The following is a 15,212-nucleotide window of genomic DNA, read 5'->3' on the forward strand; positions in this document are numbered from 1 at the left end:
TAACCAGTACAATCATTGCACATACAGGTAAGAAATTTACTGCATCTGCTTTGTATTGACTCAGATGAGAACACAGCACAGAAAGACAAGTTCTGTCACCTTAACATCTGCCCCAACCATCAGCCCGAGTCTTATGTTTCTGCCACTGTTGTTTCTACCCCTCAAAACAGAAGTCCTTGCCAAAAATCAGTATGAATTTGCTACAATATTCTTGTTGATGTGTTTTAGTTTGATTAGATATCATAATGTGGAAAAGTGCAGAAGATCTGGAACTTTAGGGAGTTTTAAGTGCACCCAAACTCTCGGCCTCTGCCCATCGGGTAAGAGAAGCTCAGGAAGGATGGAGCGTGCAAAGTCAGGAGCAGGGCTTCAAATATGTGCGTTTCTCAGACACCTCACATGCTCTTTGCAAAAACCCACACGAGCCAGTTCCAGAGGGGATGCATCTCCAGCTGCCCGGGTGAATGATCAGAGATCCTGCCACCAGCTCTGCTCAAGCTCCAGGGGCAGCTTTGCTGCTGTAACCACTGATAACTGGGGAGGAAAAATCCGGCTGGTAAAACACCACTAAACATAATGGGAAGTCCATCTGACCAAACCAACAACTGTGTGTGAGAAAACAAGAGTACTTCTCAGGCAAATGACAGCAACAAATTGTGTCCCAAGATCAAGATCATGGATGGCTTCCCAAGACACAGGTAGTTTACCTCTAGTTGAGAGAAACTTATTTCCTACTGCAATTCAATCTGGAAAGAATTCATGCTAAGTCAGACAGGCAACCTGATTTAAATACCCTTTTTTTCCTCTGGGAGTTAACCCTGCAGCTTACACCCCACCCATCATCAACAAATGGCACAGCATGACTCGGCTGAGCAGGCCCCCAGGGACAGGCTTGTGCCCCTGAAGCCCAGGTTGGGACAGGCAAACATGGCTTCTGGGCCGAGGGATGCACTTTGGGAGACTCTAACTCCTGTTACAGAAAGACGGCCTGGGCCAAATCGTGCACCGGGCACCAGAGAAGCACAGCAGTTGTTCGTGTGAAGAACCACAACCGGCCGCCCCCAGTCTCAGGGAGACCACAGCACTGGCACACTTGATCCTCTGACTCTGGAACACAATGGCAAAACACTCCGGTCTATATCCTTCAACACAGGACGAGAAAGTTCATCTCCTGTGAGACTATAAATTGCACAATTCACAAGCTAGGAGCTCTGCCCCTTGCAGGAGACTCCTTCACAAACCTGCAAACCCAGCAGACTCCTCATTAGCTGGGTTTCAGCTACAGCTGCCTCCACACAGGCCTGTCGTCAGGATGGTGGGTCTGCAGTTGAAGCTCTCAACACCGGGGTTGTTGAGCTGAAATCCAGGATTCACGATAATAATAAGACACAATTCAACTAACTAGTGTGCAGAGGCCCCAAATCGTGTTATTCTTTAACCACTAAGGTATGGAAACAAGGAGAGCACTACGTGTCACCGTTTACCACTTAAATGTACCCAAACTGGAAATCAAATAGAGCTGTGCTCACAGATAGGAGACGGCTACGGCACTAACAGGTCCATTTGTCTGGATGTTCGAGGCATCACACAGAGCTAAGCACCACACTGGCCGCCAGCTCTGCCCTCAGCTGGGCTCCCCAAGACCCACTGAGCACCAGCACCTGCCGGACACATTTGCTTCACTGCCACATGTGGTCTGTGGCCAGGAGGACACGGGGCAGGGCCCTGCCTGCTACCTGCGTGGTTGTATAGGTGGCCTGCCCCCCAGCAAATGGCCTGTAACGTGCAGATGGTTACTCGTTCATCCTGGTGGGGGTGGAATCATCTCATATTCAACCACCACTGACCTACAACTTCGTAATCATTTCAGAAGTAGGATGCTGTTCAGGGGCCTGTTCTAACCCCAGAGATCCTTGCAGAAGTGACACCTGACATGAGCTTCAAATGATGCGCAGATGCAGGCAGAGGGCACCGGCACATGCAGAAAGCCGGCCTTGGAAACGGGTGGCCGTCAGACAGAGTCCAGCAGCAGGAAGGTGCGTGGAGGTGAAGAGCAGCTGGGACTGCCGTGTGCAAGGCCCTCCTGACCCAGACCCGGCTACACTCTGCGCATGGCCATCTGCCGTCTCTGGTAGGAGCAAACGTGGTACAGTTAACCTAACCGAGAGAGGTCCCCCCTGCGAGGGGGCCATTCATGCAGGTCCCACGGCCGATTCCCAGGGAGCAGGAAAGCAGCAGACAGACTAGCTCCCTGTTCTCATTATCAGAATTCACCCAGATTTCCACAACCACGCAGTCACGGGAAATCCTCATAATTGAGCCACTGAAGGAAAGGCAGGCTGGGCACAGAGTAGACCAGACCCACATAAACCACTCACCACGGGGAAATATGCCCGGACAGTCCCAAGAAAAGTAAAATCCAGCTAACATACACGTTATTAGAAAGAGGAACTATATCTGGTTGAGAAAGTTTCGCTACTTATGGTAACCGGAATTTTACTACGTTACGTCCCCATGGCCTTGTCACAGGGGCCGTGAAGACTCAGTGATAGAAGATATGCCTGGAGAGACTGGTAGAGCAGAGTCTTCTCCCGTTTTTTAAGTTTCATCAGGTTTAGGAATGAGTGAAAGAGGTGCTACGTAACGGAGCACTAGTACCCAATGAGTATGTCTTAAGATTTTCTCCTTGCAAATGATCTTTAACGTATTCTTTCTGACCCTTCGTTAAACACACAATTTTCATCTTTCCTTCTAGCTTCTGGCACACTTTTTCTCATCTGGATTTAAGGCAGGGCTCAACACTGCTCCTCAAAAACACAGTTATCTCCTGGGCAGACGGGGCCAGGAAGCAGCCTGTGTAGGGAGCACAGTCCCCGGACTCTGGCACCAGGGCTCAGATGCTGGATGCACAAGCCATTCTGGTTCAGAACTGTGCGTCCCAAACCACATCTTAGGAATATTTGTAGCATACTTTACAGAAGTGTTAATATTTTCTCTGGTAAGTAAAAATAATGTGTAAAAAAAAAAAAAAAAGTTCATCAAAACACAAATCCCCTTGTAAAAAAGCAGAGGGTGGGTTAGGGTCACTACAAACAAGATGCTTTTCATGAGATCCTACCCAAAAGAATGACTTCTCAGACTGAGCTCGTCAAGGAATAACACTCTGAGAAGCTGCTTCTTTCCATGCTACTTCCCCAAAGTTCCACATAATGAACAACTGCTCACCCCAGCAGTTTCTCAGAAACAAAGATGAGCAGAGAAAACTGCAAAACTGACGGGGAACCTGGTCCCCCGAGCTTAGAACCATGGGGGACCTGCCTTCCCTTCCCTGAGGGCATGGGAGGTGGGGGACCCAGGCACCCAGAGCAGCGGCCCCAGACAGGTGCTGCCTCCCCACGTTGTGGTCAGGCGCACGCGGCTTATGTAAACCGTGATGTGGGCCCCGCAGCTAGAGCCAACTCCTCCACGCACTCCCCGCCTCTGTCCCCAAGCTGGTCCAGAGAAGAGGGGCAGGAGCCACAGCCAAGGCCTCTTCTGAGACCCTAGGGCCAACGCAACATTACATTTCTCTATTTCTTCCTGATTTTCAAATAATGGCTTTTATTTGGGATTAAACCCTAAGGGTAAACTTAAAGCTTACGCACATTTGTTTTCTTTTTCTACTAAAAGATGCACTGAACTCAAATTTGGGGCTTCTCATATTCAAAATATTGCCCACTGGAGTAACTCCGGCCTCTGAATAGGCTTATTACCTCTGAGTATACACTCTAGGATCACTGGCTCGGTTTTCCTATTTCCCAGTGGCATGGTGCCCTCTGGAAACCTGACGGTGCTGCAGTGCAGACTCGCCCCCAAGCAGAGCTCAGGGCCAGAATGGCCCAGCACACCCTCGCTGAGGCCAGGGACATAGGGTGGCGGAGGACCAACCATTTCAACTAGAATTTTATGATTTGTCACGCATTCTTCTTTCTCTAGTGTTTTGTAAATGGTGCTCCAACTGCGAAAATAGGATTATAAAACACGGTATCATATTTTCACAGGAAAGACTCAGAACTGGGCCCTGAGGCAGCGGGACAATCAGGGTCCGGGGATCGTGACAAGCTCTGTGACCAAGGGGCGGTGGGGCCCTGGCTGAGTCACAGGAGCTCGCCTGGAGGCTGGGGCTCAAGCCCGGAGCCCCGCCTGAGCCTGCACGCGGCTCCGGTCCCCCACGCTGGGCGTGCACGGCGGCGGCAGGGGGAGGCCGGCCCCGGAGGCCCCCCTCCGGGTCTCTCTCAGTGGAGTGCGCTCACCGAAGCGAAAGTAAAACAGCGGCCGGTTCCCCGCGGTGCTGGCCGCCCGCTCTCTGACCGCGGCTTCTCGGATGTCACACACCCCGATGTTGCCGGAGTGCAGCGCTCTTCCCGGGGCTCCTTCACTGTGCTGCAGTCTACACCGGACCACGGCAGCTCCATTCGCTGCTGTAACAAGTTGAAAAAAACTAATTAATGCAAACTTTAGTTTTTTTAAAATTTGTTACAGCACTGAGCAGAGCTGCCGACCCCATGCAGAACGGCACAAAGAAAACCAAAGGACAACGCGACACAGGGCCACCCTCAACGCCCAGCCAACACGGGTCAACCATGTCCTCTGCACCACCGCGGCTCAAGAATGCCTTCTGGGGACGGGCGGCACCGTCACAGGAATTAAAACCCAACAATGTCAAGAGCCCACATCTGCCCCCGAGCAGCCCTCCTCCAAAACGTGGAGGCGCCTCCTGCAGAAAGGAATTCACAAGGACGGGCCAAGGAAACGGCCAACAGCTTGGCGGTTCTGTTAGAAAACCGTCTGGCCATCTGCCCACATCTACTCTGAAAGCCTCTCACACATGGGTGTCAGCCAGCCAGAAATCGGATTCGTTTTTAATTCACTGAATAGAACCGAGCTTCTTCCTTCCATGAGCCAGACAACAGGAAAATCCAGCCCATCGGCTAAGTCAGGCCAACACAAGACGCCCACCTTTACGTTAACTTCTTAAGTATCAAGGAAGGAAAGAAAAATACACAGAATCAAAACAAAACTACAAACACAATGGAGACTCAACACACGAATTCAGTTCCCTGGAACGTGCTCTGTGGGACGCGCCCCTTGCCAACCTAACGGAACACCAGCTGGACATGTCATAGCCTGGAGAGCAGAGGGGCAGAGCGGGGGTCTGTACGCTGTGTGCACCTGCAGATCTGAACCTCTCACTGGGCTTTACACATGTTGTTTCAACAGTGAAAACTAGGAGTTCAGGAAGCACCTTCGAGATTTAGGTTGCTATCCTTTATTCTTGAGGACTTGGGTCAGCCTGGAACCATTCCTAAAGCCTAGCCGATTTTCAAGGTCACCTCTGACTGAACCACACCTCCATCAGAACTAACGTGTTGGAACTCCAGCCTGGTAGCATTTTCTTTTCCCTGAAATGTGCAGAATGCATCTCAAGTGCACAGAGATTCTACAAACCTCCGCACAGGAAACACCTGAGTGAAACAGACTTTGTACTTCAGGGAAGATCCACGGCATTTTACAATCACATTTCAGAACACACCCAACCTTTACCATTTCATAATCCCAGGCAGGATGTTATTCAGTTTCTAGATTCTAGATCTGCCCCCCTGTGAACCAACAAAAACCTTGGCTTAATATAAACTATAATCAATAGCAATAATTTTTAACTCACTAAACCAAAAGTTATGTTTACATCATAATGTTCATATTTTTATGGTTACAAGAAGCATTTTAGAGTAATCAACATATTCTTGCCTTCTACAGATGAAATACCTACTAAATTTATTGCACACATTTATAGAAAAGTCACGTGTGCCCCCCTGTATCCACAAAACATGAGCAACCACACAGAGAGTTTGACGTGGCCTGCACATCAGAAGTGTGACTTCCGTGCAAGTTGGGCTAGAGGAAGGGTCTGCACTCAGAAGCTTCTCTCTCATGTCACACTTAACTCTTAAAATTAGACGCTTTATGTACTCATGGAAGGTACGTACTCGGAGGCTGGGGCAGGTAGGCTCCAATTAGTTTTGACCTCTTCTTTTCATATCCTTTTTGGGTGATGTCACCTGTAAGAGAAGGAAAGAGGCATTCAGCATGGTCTCAGTGACGAGGGGTCACTCAATGGACTCTAAGACGTCGCAAGTTACCTCCTTTGTGTCTTGTTTGCCTTGTACTTCTATTTCAAAGGAGAAAGCACCATATGTCATTCACCTTGGCCCTCCCCACCCTCACAGAGTCATCTAAGACACATAAAAATCCTCGCTAGGCTCACATTTGTCCCAGACCCTCCTCACAAGGTTCCGGCTCTGACTGGACCCAGAGTGAGTCTTGTGACTTTATTCACATGGGCCGAGCAGAAAGGCCCCCAGTCTACCTGGCTCCCAATAGCTTAGCCAACAGGAAACTGCAGGCATCTACGCTGGGGATAGATGTCCACCAAAACCATTGCTGATTAGTATTTTCCTCCACTGACTGACCTGCTTGTTGGTCCCACAGACACTCAACTGCTAGGGTGTTTATGAAATAAATGACTCAGACCAGATGAAACATGAAATAAAACAGAGCAAGAAAATGTGGGACCTACAAAAATCCAAAGTATGCAAGCAAGGTGCTTATCCTTAAAGCATAAATTAAAATTTTAAAGCCACAGGTTCACGCACAGAAGAGCAGGGGGGCTCACCATGCTGACCTTTTCCCCAAATGCGGAGTACCAAGGACAGAGTGGAAGCACTAACACACACAAAATGCTGGGTTTGCCCCTGAACGTTTTGTGATTATTTTTTCCTAACATTCGGGACAAGCCATCATTCCCAGAAGAGCTTAAAAACTCAAGTTTTAATAAAAATACAGCAAATGAGAAGTTATGACTCATACACAAATTGGTGAATTTGCTTTTCCTAGTGACATATGCTCACTGAATCTGAGCAAACCACAAGCACCCTGTATAAAGACTGCCCGTGACCGACCCGACAAACTCACAGCTCACTTTGCAGGCCGTGTGCCAGGTGAAACACACACCTAGTTTTTAAACAACCAAAGTTTCTGGAAAACGTATCCCACCATCCACGATGAGCACTTCCGATGCTGACGGCGTGTCAGCGGCCACTGTCGACACACAGACGGTCTGCGGCCCTTAGGTGTATGTGCTATGGCTGCACACATAACACAGTTAAGCACCAAGTCTGCTCAGTTGCTTCTGGAGACGCTCCATCAGGTCCCCCGTTTTAAAAGGCTGTCTAAAATCTCAACAACCAAAACATCCCGTGTGCACATACACACTCTGGGGCATGTTTGTGATTTACCAGGAAAACAGAGTAAGTTACCGAATTAGGATACGGCCGAGAAGTGGCAGTCATCGGCCATGCCTTCTGATTTCTGCCCACGACTACCACGCCTCTTAAATGTTAAAGACGAGGGGCACCAGCGTGGCTCAGTCAGTCAATCATCCGACACTTGATTTCGACTCAGGTCATGATCTCGCGGTTCTGGAGTTGGAGCCACGAATCAAGCTTTGGGCTGACAGTGCTGCTTGGGATTCTCTCTCTCCTTTTCTCCCTCCCTCTGTCCCTCCCCTGCTTGTGTGCCCGAGCACTCACTCTCTCTCTCAAAATAAATAAACTTAAAAAAACAAACATTAAAGGCAAGGAGCCATCTGGCTTTGGAAAAACGGATAAAACCAATCTGCAGAAGGAATCCCAGCGATGCCTGGAAGCTGTGTGGTCAAGGTAGGACCACAGCGGCCGAGGAGGGGGAGGGTGGTCCATGGGGAACCAGGCCCTCCAGGCTGCTTCACATCAATCTGCCTGAGGGCAGAATAAGAAAAGCAGTCAAGCCCCAGGGGACGGTTGAAGCTCCCAGTCCTGCTCACAGACAAGGAGGAGCCCCCCCACCTCAGATGACAGATGACAGGACAGCAGGACCACCACGCCTTCTCTCAGCCCCTGGGTTCGCTGTCCCTCACCACGCATGCTTCCCCAACGTTCTCTGAAAAGAACGCTATCGAGGAAGCCAGTTCCCTTGTAATTTACGGCTCCTGCGTCCGCCGTGGCTCATGTCAGCCTTTCCCGGACTCAGAGCCCGTCTGCTCCCTGCAAGGGAGGGGAGGGGAGATGAAATCAGGGACAGGAAGAGGAAGGCACAGGTGAGGTGTACGTCTGGGACCACCGCACACACAGCCTCCTGAGCACGAGGTAGACACCTGCTGTTTACCTGTACTCTGCAGGGTCCTACACCTGAGTCCCAGCAGGGTAGGCCAGCACCTTTCATGGTGTGTTCCGTACCCAAAATTCAGCTCAAGTTTCAAAAACTTCTCAGATGAACATCTATGTGTGGGGGAAGGAAGTCTGCACCTAATTGTCAGCAGAGACCAACCACAAGGAAACTCAGTTTTAACTCTGTGTTACTTCAGGAAGCTCCCATTAAGACTTTAGGCCTCAAGGAAAATAAGCCCTTTCCAGGTGAAAACACACTCTTCACTCTTCATGAAGTCAGAAGACGTCAGTGTTGTTCTCCAGAGCATCTCTACCCACGTTCCTGGCCTGGCTCAGAAGGGGCTGGATGGTGGGAGGAGTCAGTGCTTCTGAGCAGGTGATTCGCTCCAGCCCCACTATGAAATCATGCTCGCAAGCACCGGGCTCACAGGGGATTCCAGATCCCACTCTCAGAGACCCCAGGTTGCTACCAGCTCTTAAAACGTACAGGCGTGGAAAAAGAGACACTTTTTATTAAATAACTTCACCTAAATGAGGGGGCGGCAAACTACAAATCCGGCTTGCAGACTGTTTTTGCACACAACGCTTTCCTGGCACACAGCCGCACCCCCTGTGTGCACCACAGCCCGGACCACACGGCCCACACCAGAGGGATTTACCACGACAGACAAGTTTCCACAGCCCCTGTCCCACGCGTCCCAAAGAGCCTTTAATCCTTAGAACTACTGATTTGACAGGCAAATGGTGCTCCTGTTTCTGGCCCAGGTCCCCAGATCTAAGAAAACAAACTCTGACCAAATCCCAAACAACTTCCCACCGAAGCCACACCTGAAACCGTCCACTCCAGCCAACACGGACGTGGTCAGCGTTCTGGCCACCTGCCCACGACATGCCCCCCCCCCCCCCCCCCCCCGCAGGACCATCCTGGCCTTGGGCTCCAGCCGCAGAGAACTCTGCACAAGTCATGGTAGTGCTTTCCTCACGAGGCCTTGGACAGCTGCTGCCAGCTTACTCCTGTCACACACACAAGTGACTCCCTCAGAATACGGGCAATGCCGTCAGGACTAGCATCCTACATTGCTGAGCCCCAGACCCACCGTTTCACAAACAGGCACCGTGTGTCAGTGGGTTTAGTCACACAAGCCGGCACTGGAATGTCACAGAGTGACTTCCAATAAACAGCTGGACAGAGTCTGTGCTCATCATCGGGGCACACAGAGGGTGATTATTTAACTGTTTGGGGATCATTTGGGAAAGAGGCAGAGAGGGATGCTCAATGACTCCATTATTAGGGTGTCTGAGACAACAGCTTCAGTGTGTGTTCCCCGAAAGGATCCAGTATCTGTGCCAAGGGCCCAGGGTCATTCAGGCGCCCCAAGCATCAGGGCTAAAAACGCTGCCGCTTTTCCATGGAGAAAGTCCAGTTACTTTGAACTCTGCAACTACTTTAGCATCAATCTGTAGCCACCTCTCACTGTGAGTTTATACAGGCAGATTTTCTCGCCAGGGGCTCTTACGTTCTGCCAGTGAGGTTTTCTGCGCTGATACAGTAACAAAGACACGGAAGTTGGAGAAAGAGGAGAGAGATGATTGACCGATGAAAGGAGGATGGATGGAGCGATGGAAGGAAAAAGGATGAAGGGGTACACAGGACGGACACGAGCTGGCTGGCTTCACACATGACTCTGTCCTCCCAGGACGCCTCCCCAGTCTCTGCCCAAAGCTGATTGACAATCCGTGCCATGATGTAACACCACCGTGAAAACATGCTTCTCTCATCATCCAGGCTGAAGGCTCCATGGGCACTCCTCTCTCCTCCTCACCCTGGATCTGTGGTGAGCATGCAGCCTTCAGGGTAAAACTGTGACTCTGAGTAGAAGGGCCACCCTGGGAGGAGCCACTCCTTCCTGCCACACCAACCCTTGCTCAAGTATTTGCCACATAAAATCCAAACGGCATACTTCCATACTCCTGTGTTGAAGACACCTGTCCACGTAACGCCTTTTTCCTTTCAGGAGTAAGAACACAGGACACAAAAGTGCAGAAATCATCCTTTCTCAGTGAGAAGAAAACGCAACCGATCTTTTGAAATACTTCCCACTTTAGCAAAAATTTCCATATTGTCATCCTCCAAGAAGCTCAATAAAACTTAAAGTTTCATAAGAAATTGAAGTTATGTCTTTCGTTACAAAAAAAAAAAAAAAAAAAAAAAATTTGCGGACAAGTTCTAAACCTAAAACGAAAAGCCAAGTAAGGCAAAACTACCAATACATAGCTGAGCAACACTGAGCAGAGACCTTTCTCACCTTCCGCAAAGGAAGCATCCTCTTATTACCATCGTAGCCCAGAGTTTCCTTGAACCCCCAAGTCCTTGAAAAGAAGCCAAGCAGGGGCGCCTGGGTGGCTCAGTCGGTTAAGCATCCGACTTCGGCTCAGGTCACGATCTCACGGTCCGTGAGTTCCAGCCCCGCGTCGGGCTCTGTGCTGATGGCTCAGAGCCTGGAGCCCGTTTCAGATTCTGTGTCTCCCTCTCTCTCTGCCCCTCCCCCGTTCATGCTCTGTCTCTCTCTGTCTCAAAAATAAACGTAAAAAAAAAAAAAATTAAAAAAAAAGAAAAGAAGCCAAGCAAATGCAGGGCTGAAGGAGACACTGCAGGCCCCCATCTTTCTGACCCAGCCTCGCACCATACACTCAGGCCCCACGAGGGTCTGTGCAGAGCCACTGGCCCTGTGATGCCTGGCTGGGAAGGGGGAGCCTGGACCACCAAGACATCTCAAGGTGACAGGATGCTCCCTAGGAGTGAAACTCAGGCCACAGAGCCAGGCTGGGATCAGAGTAAACAGACCAGCCTAATGGGATGGTTTCCATTCCCAGCATTAGGACTTTGATTCTTCATCTGAAGCTGGAACGAATGCTTATGTAACAAAGCAATCATTCCCATGTTTGGAATTTTACAGCTGTCAGGAACCTTCCTAACATCCCTCTCCTAGGCTGATGGCTTTATAAGGTATCAGGAGCACCCTGGAAGGCACTCTCCCCCCCCCCCCCCCCCCGGCCCGGCTGCTGGAGGCGTGTTAGCCACTCTGTGCTGAGCTTTTCTTTCTGCAGAAAGAGACTGCGGCGTCTGTGCTTGCACCCGCCTGTCCAAGGTGGTGGGAGCACACAGACCCGGGACCCCTTCTGTCCCTGAACACAGCTGGGGGACCTGCAGGGTCAGTTTACTTCCCCAGGCCTCACCTCTCTTTTATAAAATACCGGTAATAATATCTACTACCTTCGGGGCACCTAGGTGGTGCAGTCGGCTGGGCGTCCGACTTCAGCTCAGGTCATGATCTCGCGGTTTGTGGGTTCGAGCCCTATGTTGGGCTCTGTGCTGACAGCTCAGAGCCTGGAGCCTGGTTTGGATTCTGTGTCTCCCTCTCTCTATGCCCGCCCCACACACACACACTCTCTCTCAAAAATAAAGATTAAAAAAATTAAAAAAAATAATACCTACTACCTTCTACTGCAGTGGAAAAGGTCAAATACAAGGGACGGGAAAGGTCTCAGTGAGCACCAGTAGACGGGAGAAGGTACTTTCAGCCCCACAAATGCTTTCTGTGATCTGTGACCCGTTCATACTGTGAGGGACACTGGGGTGCCCAGGCAGCGTTCCCACCCCGGAAGACCTCCAAGCACCTGCTCAGCTCACTAGCATGCGGCCAACAGGCAGCAGGCAGCCATAAAAGGACCCTCCCAGGAGAGGAGGCCAAAGGCCGTTTACAGAAGCAGAAACACTGAGGAAACGCAACATTACGCCCTCTAAAACGTCCACTTGCTTCTCCTCTCTCCCTGACACCGCTACCTGGGCCAACAGTCCCACATCGTCTGGACAGCCACTTGCAGCCCATGACCTCCAGCCCAGCGCCTGTCCTCACTAAAAGGGCAACACGGCCATGGGACCGCAGTACTCAGCACACGGAAGGCTGGTCACCGCACTCAGGGTGGACACCAAGCCCCCTGGCGGGGCCCGTACGTCCTCACAGAGTGTGGCCCCACGTCCTGCCAACACACACCCCACAGCCACGACGCTTCCTCTGACGCCATCTAGATGCAGGGCTGCTTTCACTGCCCCCAAGTTTTCTAAGATGGAAGCCACGCTTCCAGTGTAAAGTTCAGAAACTTGAATTCCATAGGGCATTTTAAGTAAGGTGATTGGGGTGAAGACAGTCCCTTCTGTATGAATGCAAAATCACCAAGGCCCATTTAAACCCTCAGTATGATGGGAAAAGACTCTGAAGAACTACCAATTAACACAATTGGTATTTTTATGTTTATGTGAATGACCAGAAACTTCCGTAAGGCATTCAGCTAATGCCATGACCAGAAAGACAAATATCATAAATGTGCCACTGTGATAAAATCCTAATCCTAGCCAATAAGGTCTCAGATATTATCACTTAAGGTTTTACTTTTTGTTGTTAAATATTATCATGTGGCCCCTGTAGCTGCCTTTTTTGGTTTGTCAGGAACTCCAACTGCATGAAGGTTTAAAGAAAATAACCCATTGGAAGTCCGTTCTATTCCAAACCACACAGGAGGCGTCTGCCCAGCCCCGCAGCAGACATGCAACCAAGCTGCGGGTGTAAAGGGGACCCTGTACCAGCACCCCCCCCCCCCAGCCGGACAGGACACCAGGGCTCTTCAAGAATCCCAAAAGAACCTGTCAAATTCTTAGGATGCTGTAGGTCTGCTGTGCAGGTGAGGGAGGCTTTGTAAGTGTGAGGCTGCTTTGTTCTCTGGCTGCAAGGCCTCCCTCCTGCCCGGTCAGTCCAGAACATTTAACTTGCTGTGATCACTTGCTATAAATACATTAAACAAGCGTCCTTTCTTGGTATTTTCTGAGATTCAGAGATCCTTCCCTCAGAAAAGGAGGAAACAGTCTCACACTCCAAGAACAGTGTTCCTGAAAAGACCACAGAAGTCTGAAACACAGCTGCTCCCACTTTCCAGACGGGACTCACTTTTGTGGATCCCGAGTCCCACAGGTAAGCAGGTTTTACTAGATGCTGTGACTCTTTCTCTGTGGGAGAGCAGGAAGGGGTAAGGTTGGGTGATGGACACCATTTTTCATGATTTCTAGCTAGAAATTCAGAAGGAGCTGAGGGCAGGGTCCCGGCTGGCCCCCCTCTCTCATCCAAGCCCCAGAGACCCCATGAGTGAGCCTCCTGCCCAACGACAGGGACAGCGTCTGTACCTTGGATTGGGAGGGGACGAAGCACAGAAGGGAAAAGGACGGGTACGGGCTGTCTCATGATTCGGGATCTTCCTGGGCACCTTACAAATAAAGGCATTTATACTTCAGAGTTCCCGTAACCATCCTCCTGCTCATCTTCCAGTGAAGGGGTGGCCTGACCTGGCTACCGCACTTGCCCACAGGCCCGCCAAAGGCACCACCCAGGACCGTCAGGTGCCCATCCTCTGAAGCTCCCCCGCTGTCCCACCATGAAATGTGTCCACACCTTCTGCAGAAGTGGAAAGAGGGCAAACAGAACCAACAATGTCCGTGTCACTCCTAGGACCAGGACGGTCTCAGGCGTGGCCCGTGGCAAGCGCGCAGCAGGCAGCAAAGGCAGGGCGTGTGGGCCAAGCACCGGCAGTGGTTATGAACTCCACCCCTCGGTGCCCGGTCGGAAAGGGCTACATGGGCACCAAAGGAGAACGAGAAAACTATGGAGTTTACCAAAGGCTTCGTACTGAAACAACAGGAGGAAAACAGGCCCATTAGTAGATACAAAAGTTCATTCCAGTGCAGAAACCCCAACACCCAGAAAATCGTGTTCCTGAAACAAAACTCAGAACCATTATTTATACACATCAGTTACGGGAGTGCCAGCAGAAAAGGATCCAAAAGAGAGGCTGTCCTAGTTTTCCACAAACATAAAAGTACTATCTCCCTGTTTCATAAACACACCCTCACTCACCTAGAGTTTGGTCTTAAGTGTTCCTGGAATCATTTAAACAGCTCCACTGAGGGTCGCTACAGCTATGGTAGTCTGCTCGGCTGTTTTTGTGGCAATACCAACAAGGCAAAGCAATCTGAGAGGACGCCTGGTCTGCCCCAACACAGCGTCACGAGAGGAAGCTCACAGAGAGGTGAGAGACCTGACCACCTGTGCCCTGCCAAAGAGACCCAAGGCAACACGGAAACAGGTTCCAAGCAGGGTCCCCAAAGACAGCTACTGCATACCCTGTTGGGTGCCACTGCTGTTTTTACTTGGGCCAGTCTGATGGGAAGGCAGCAGCATCTCAAAATGGTTTTACTTTGCTTTTCTCTAACAGCCAATGATACCGAGCCTGTTTTCGTGTTGTTGTTTTTTTTTTTTTTTTCCATATGCACATCCTCTCTAGTGAAGTGTCTGTACATGTCTTTAGCCTGTTTTCTCACTGGATTTCTAGGGATAATGTTGAATTCGGAAAGTTCTTTATGTATTGTGAATGCCAGTCTGTTGTTGAGCATGTGGGTTGCACATACTATCCACATCTGTACCTGGTCTGTCCACCCTCTTTCACAGAGCAGGTTTTAATTTTCATGAAATCCAATTCATCAATATTTCTCTCTTAATTTTTGAAAGGACTGTGCTTGTAGATTCAAGTCTACAACCTGTTTGCCTAAGCCTAAATCTTGAAGATCTTCTATGATTTTTTGCTATAAGTTTCACAGGTTCACATTTTACACTCACATCTATGATCCTTAAGCAGATTTTTGTGTAAGTGTGGGATTCAGATCTAGATTTTTTTTCTTACGGACATCCAACTGTTCCAACATGATTCTGGAGAAGCTTATCCTTCCCCCAATGAATTGCTTTCGCTCCTTGGTCAAAAATTAATGTGGCATGCTTACGTAGCTGTGTTGCTTTCTGGGCTGTTGGGATTTAATGAGTACTTGTCCCAAGGACACCTTCAACGTCCAGATGTCATTCTCTAAGT

At 50.0% G+C, this 15,212-nt stretch overlaps 1 protein-coding gene across 4 annotated transcripts in view; it reads right to left on the bottom strand.

The window, feature by feature from the left end:
- Nucleotides 1–15,212, bottom strand: part of DIP2C (disco interacting protein 2 homolog C) — a 412,233-nt gene that overhangs the window by 202,883 nt on the left and 194,138 nt on the right. For 2 of the 4 annotated variants that reach the window (XM_042944703.1, XM_042944700.1), the window contains exons 2-3: nt 6,027–6,098; nt 4,293–4,460 (exon numbers count right to left, since the gene is read on the bottom strand). In XM_042944703.1, the coding sequence (XP_042800637.1) occupies nt 4,293–4,460; nt 6,027–6,098 (240 nt within the window). The remainder of the gene's footprint in view (nt 1–4,292; nt 4,461–6,026; nt 6,099–15,212) is intronic. The other 2 variants (XM_042944701.1, XM_042944702.1) reach the window with 2 other exon arrangements.

Source organism: Panthera leo, chromosome B4 (genome assembly GCF_018350215.1).
Source record: "Panthera leo isolate Ple1 chromosome B4, P.leo_Ple1_pat1.1, whole genome shotgun sequence".
NCBI lineage: Eukaryota > Metazoa > Chordata > Mammalia > Carnivora > Felidae > Panthera > Panthera leo.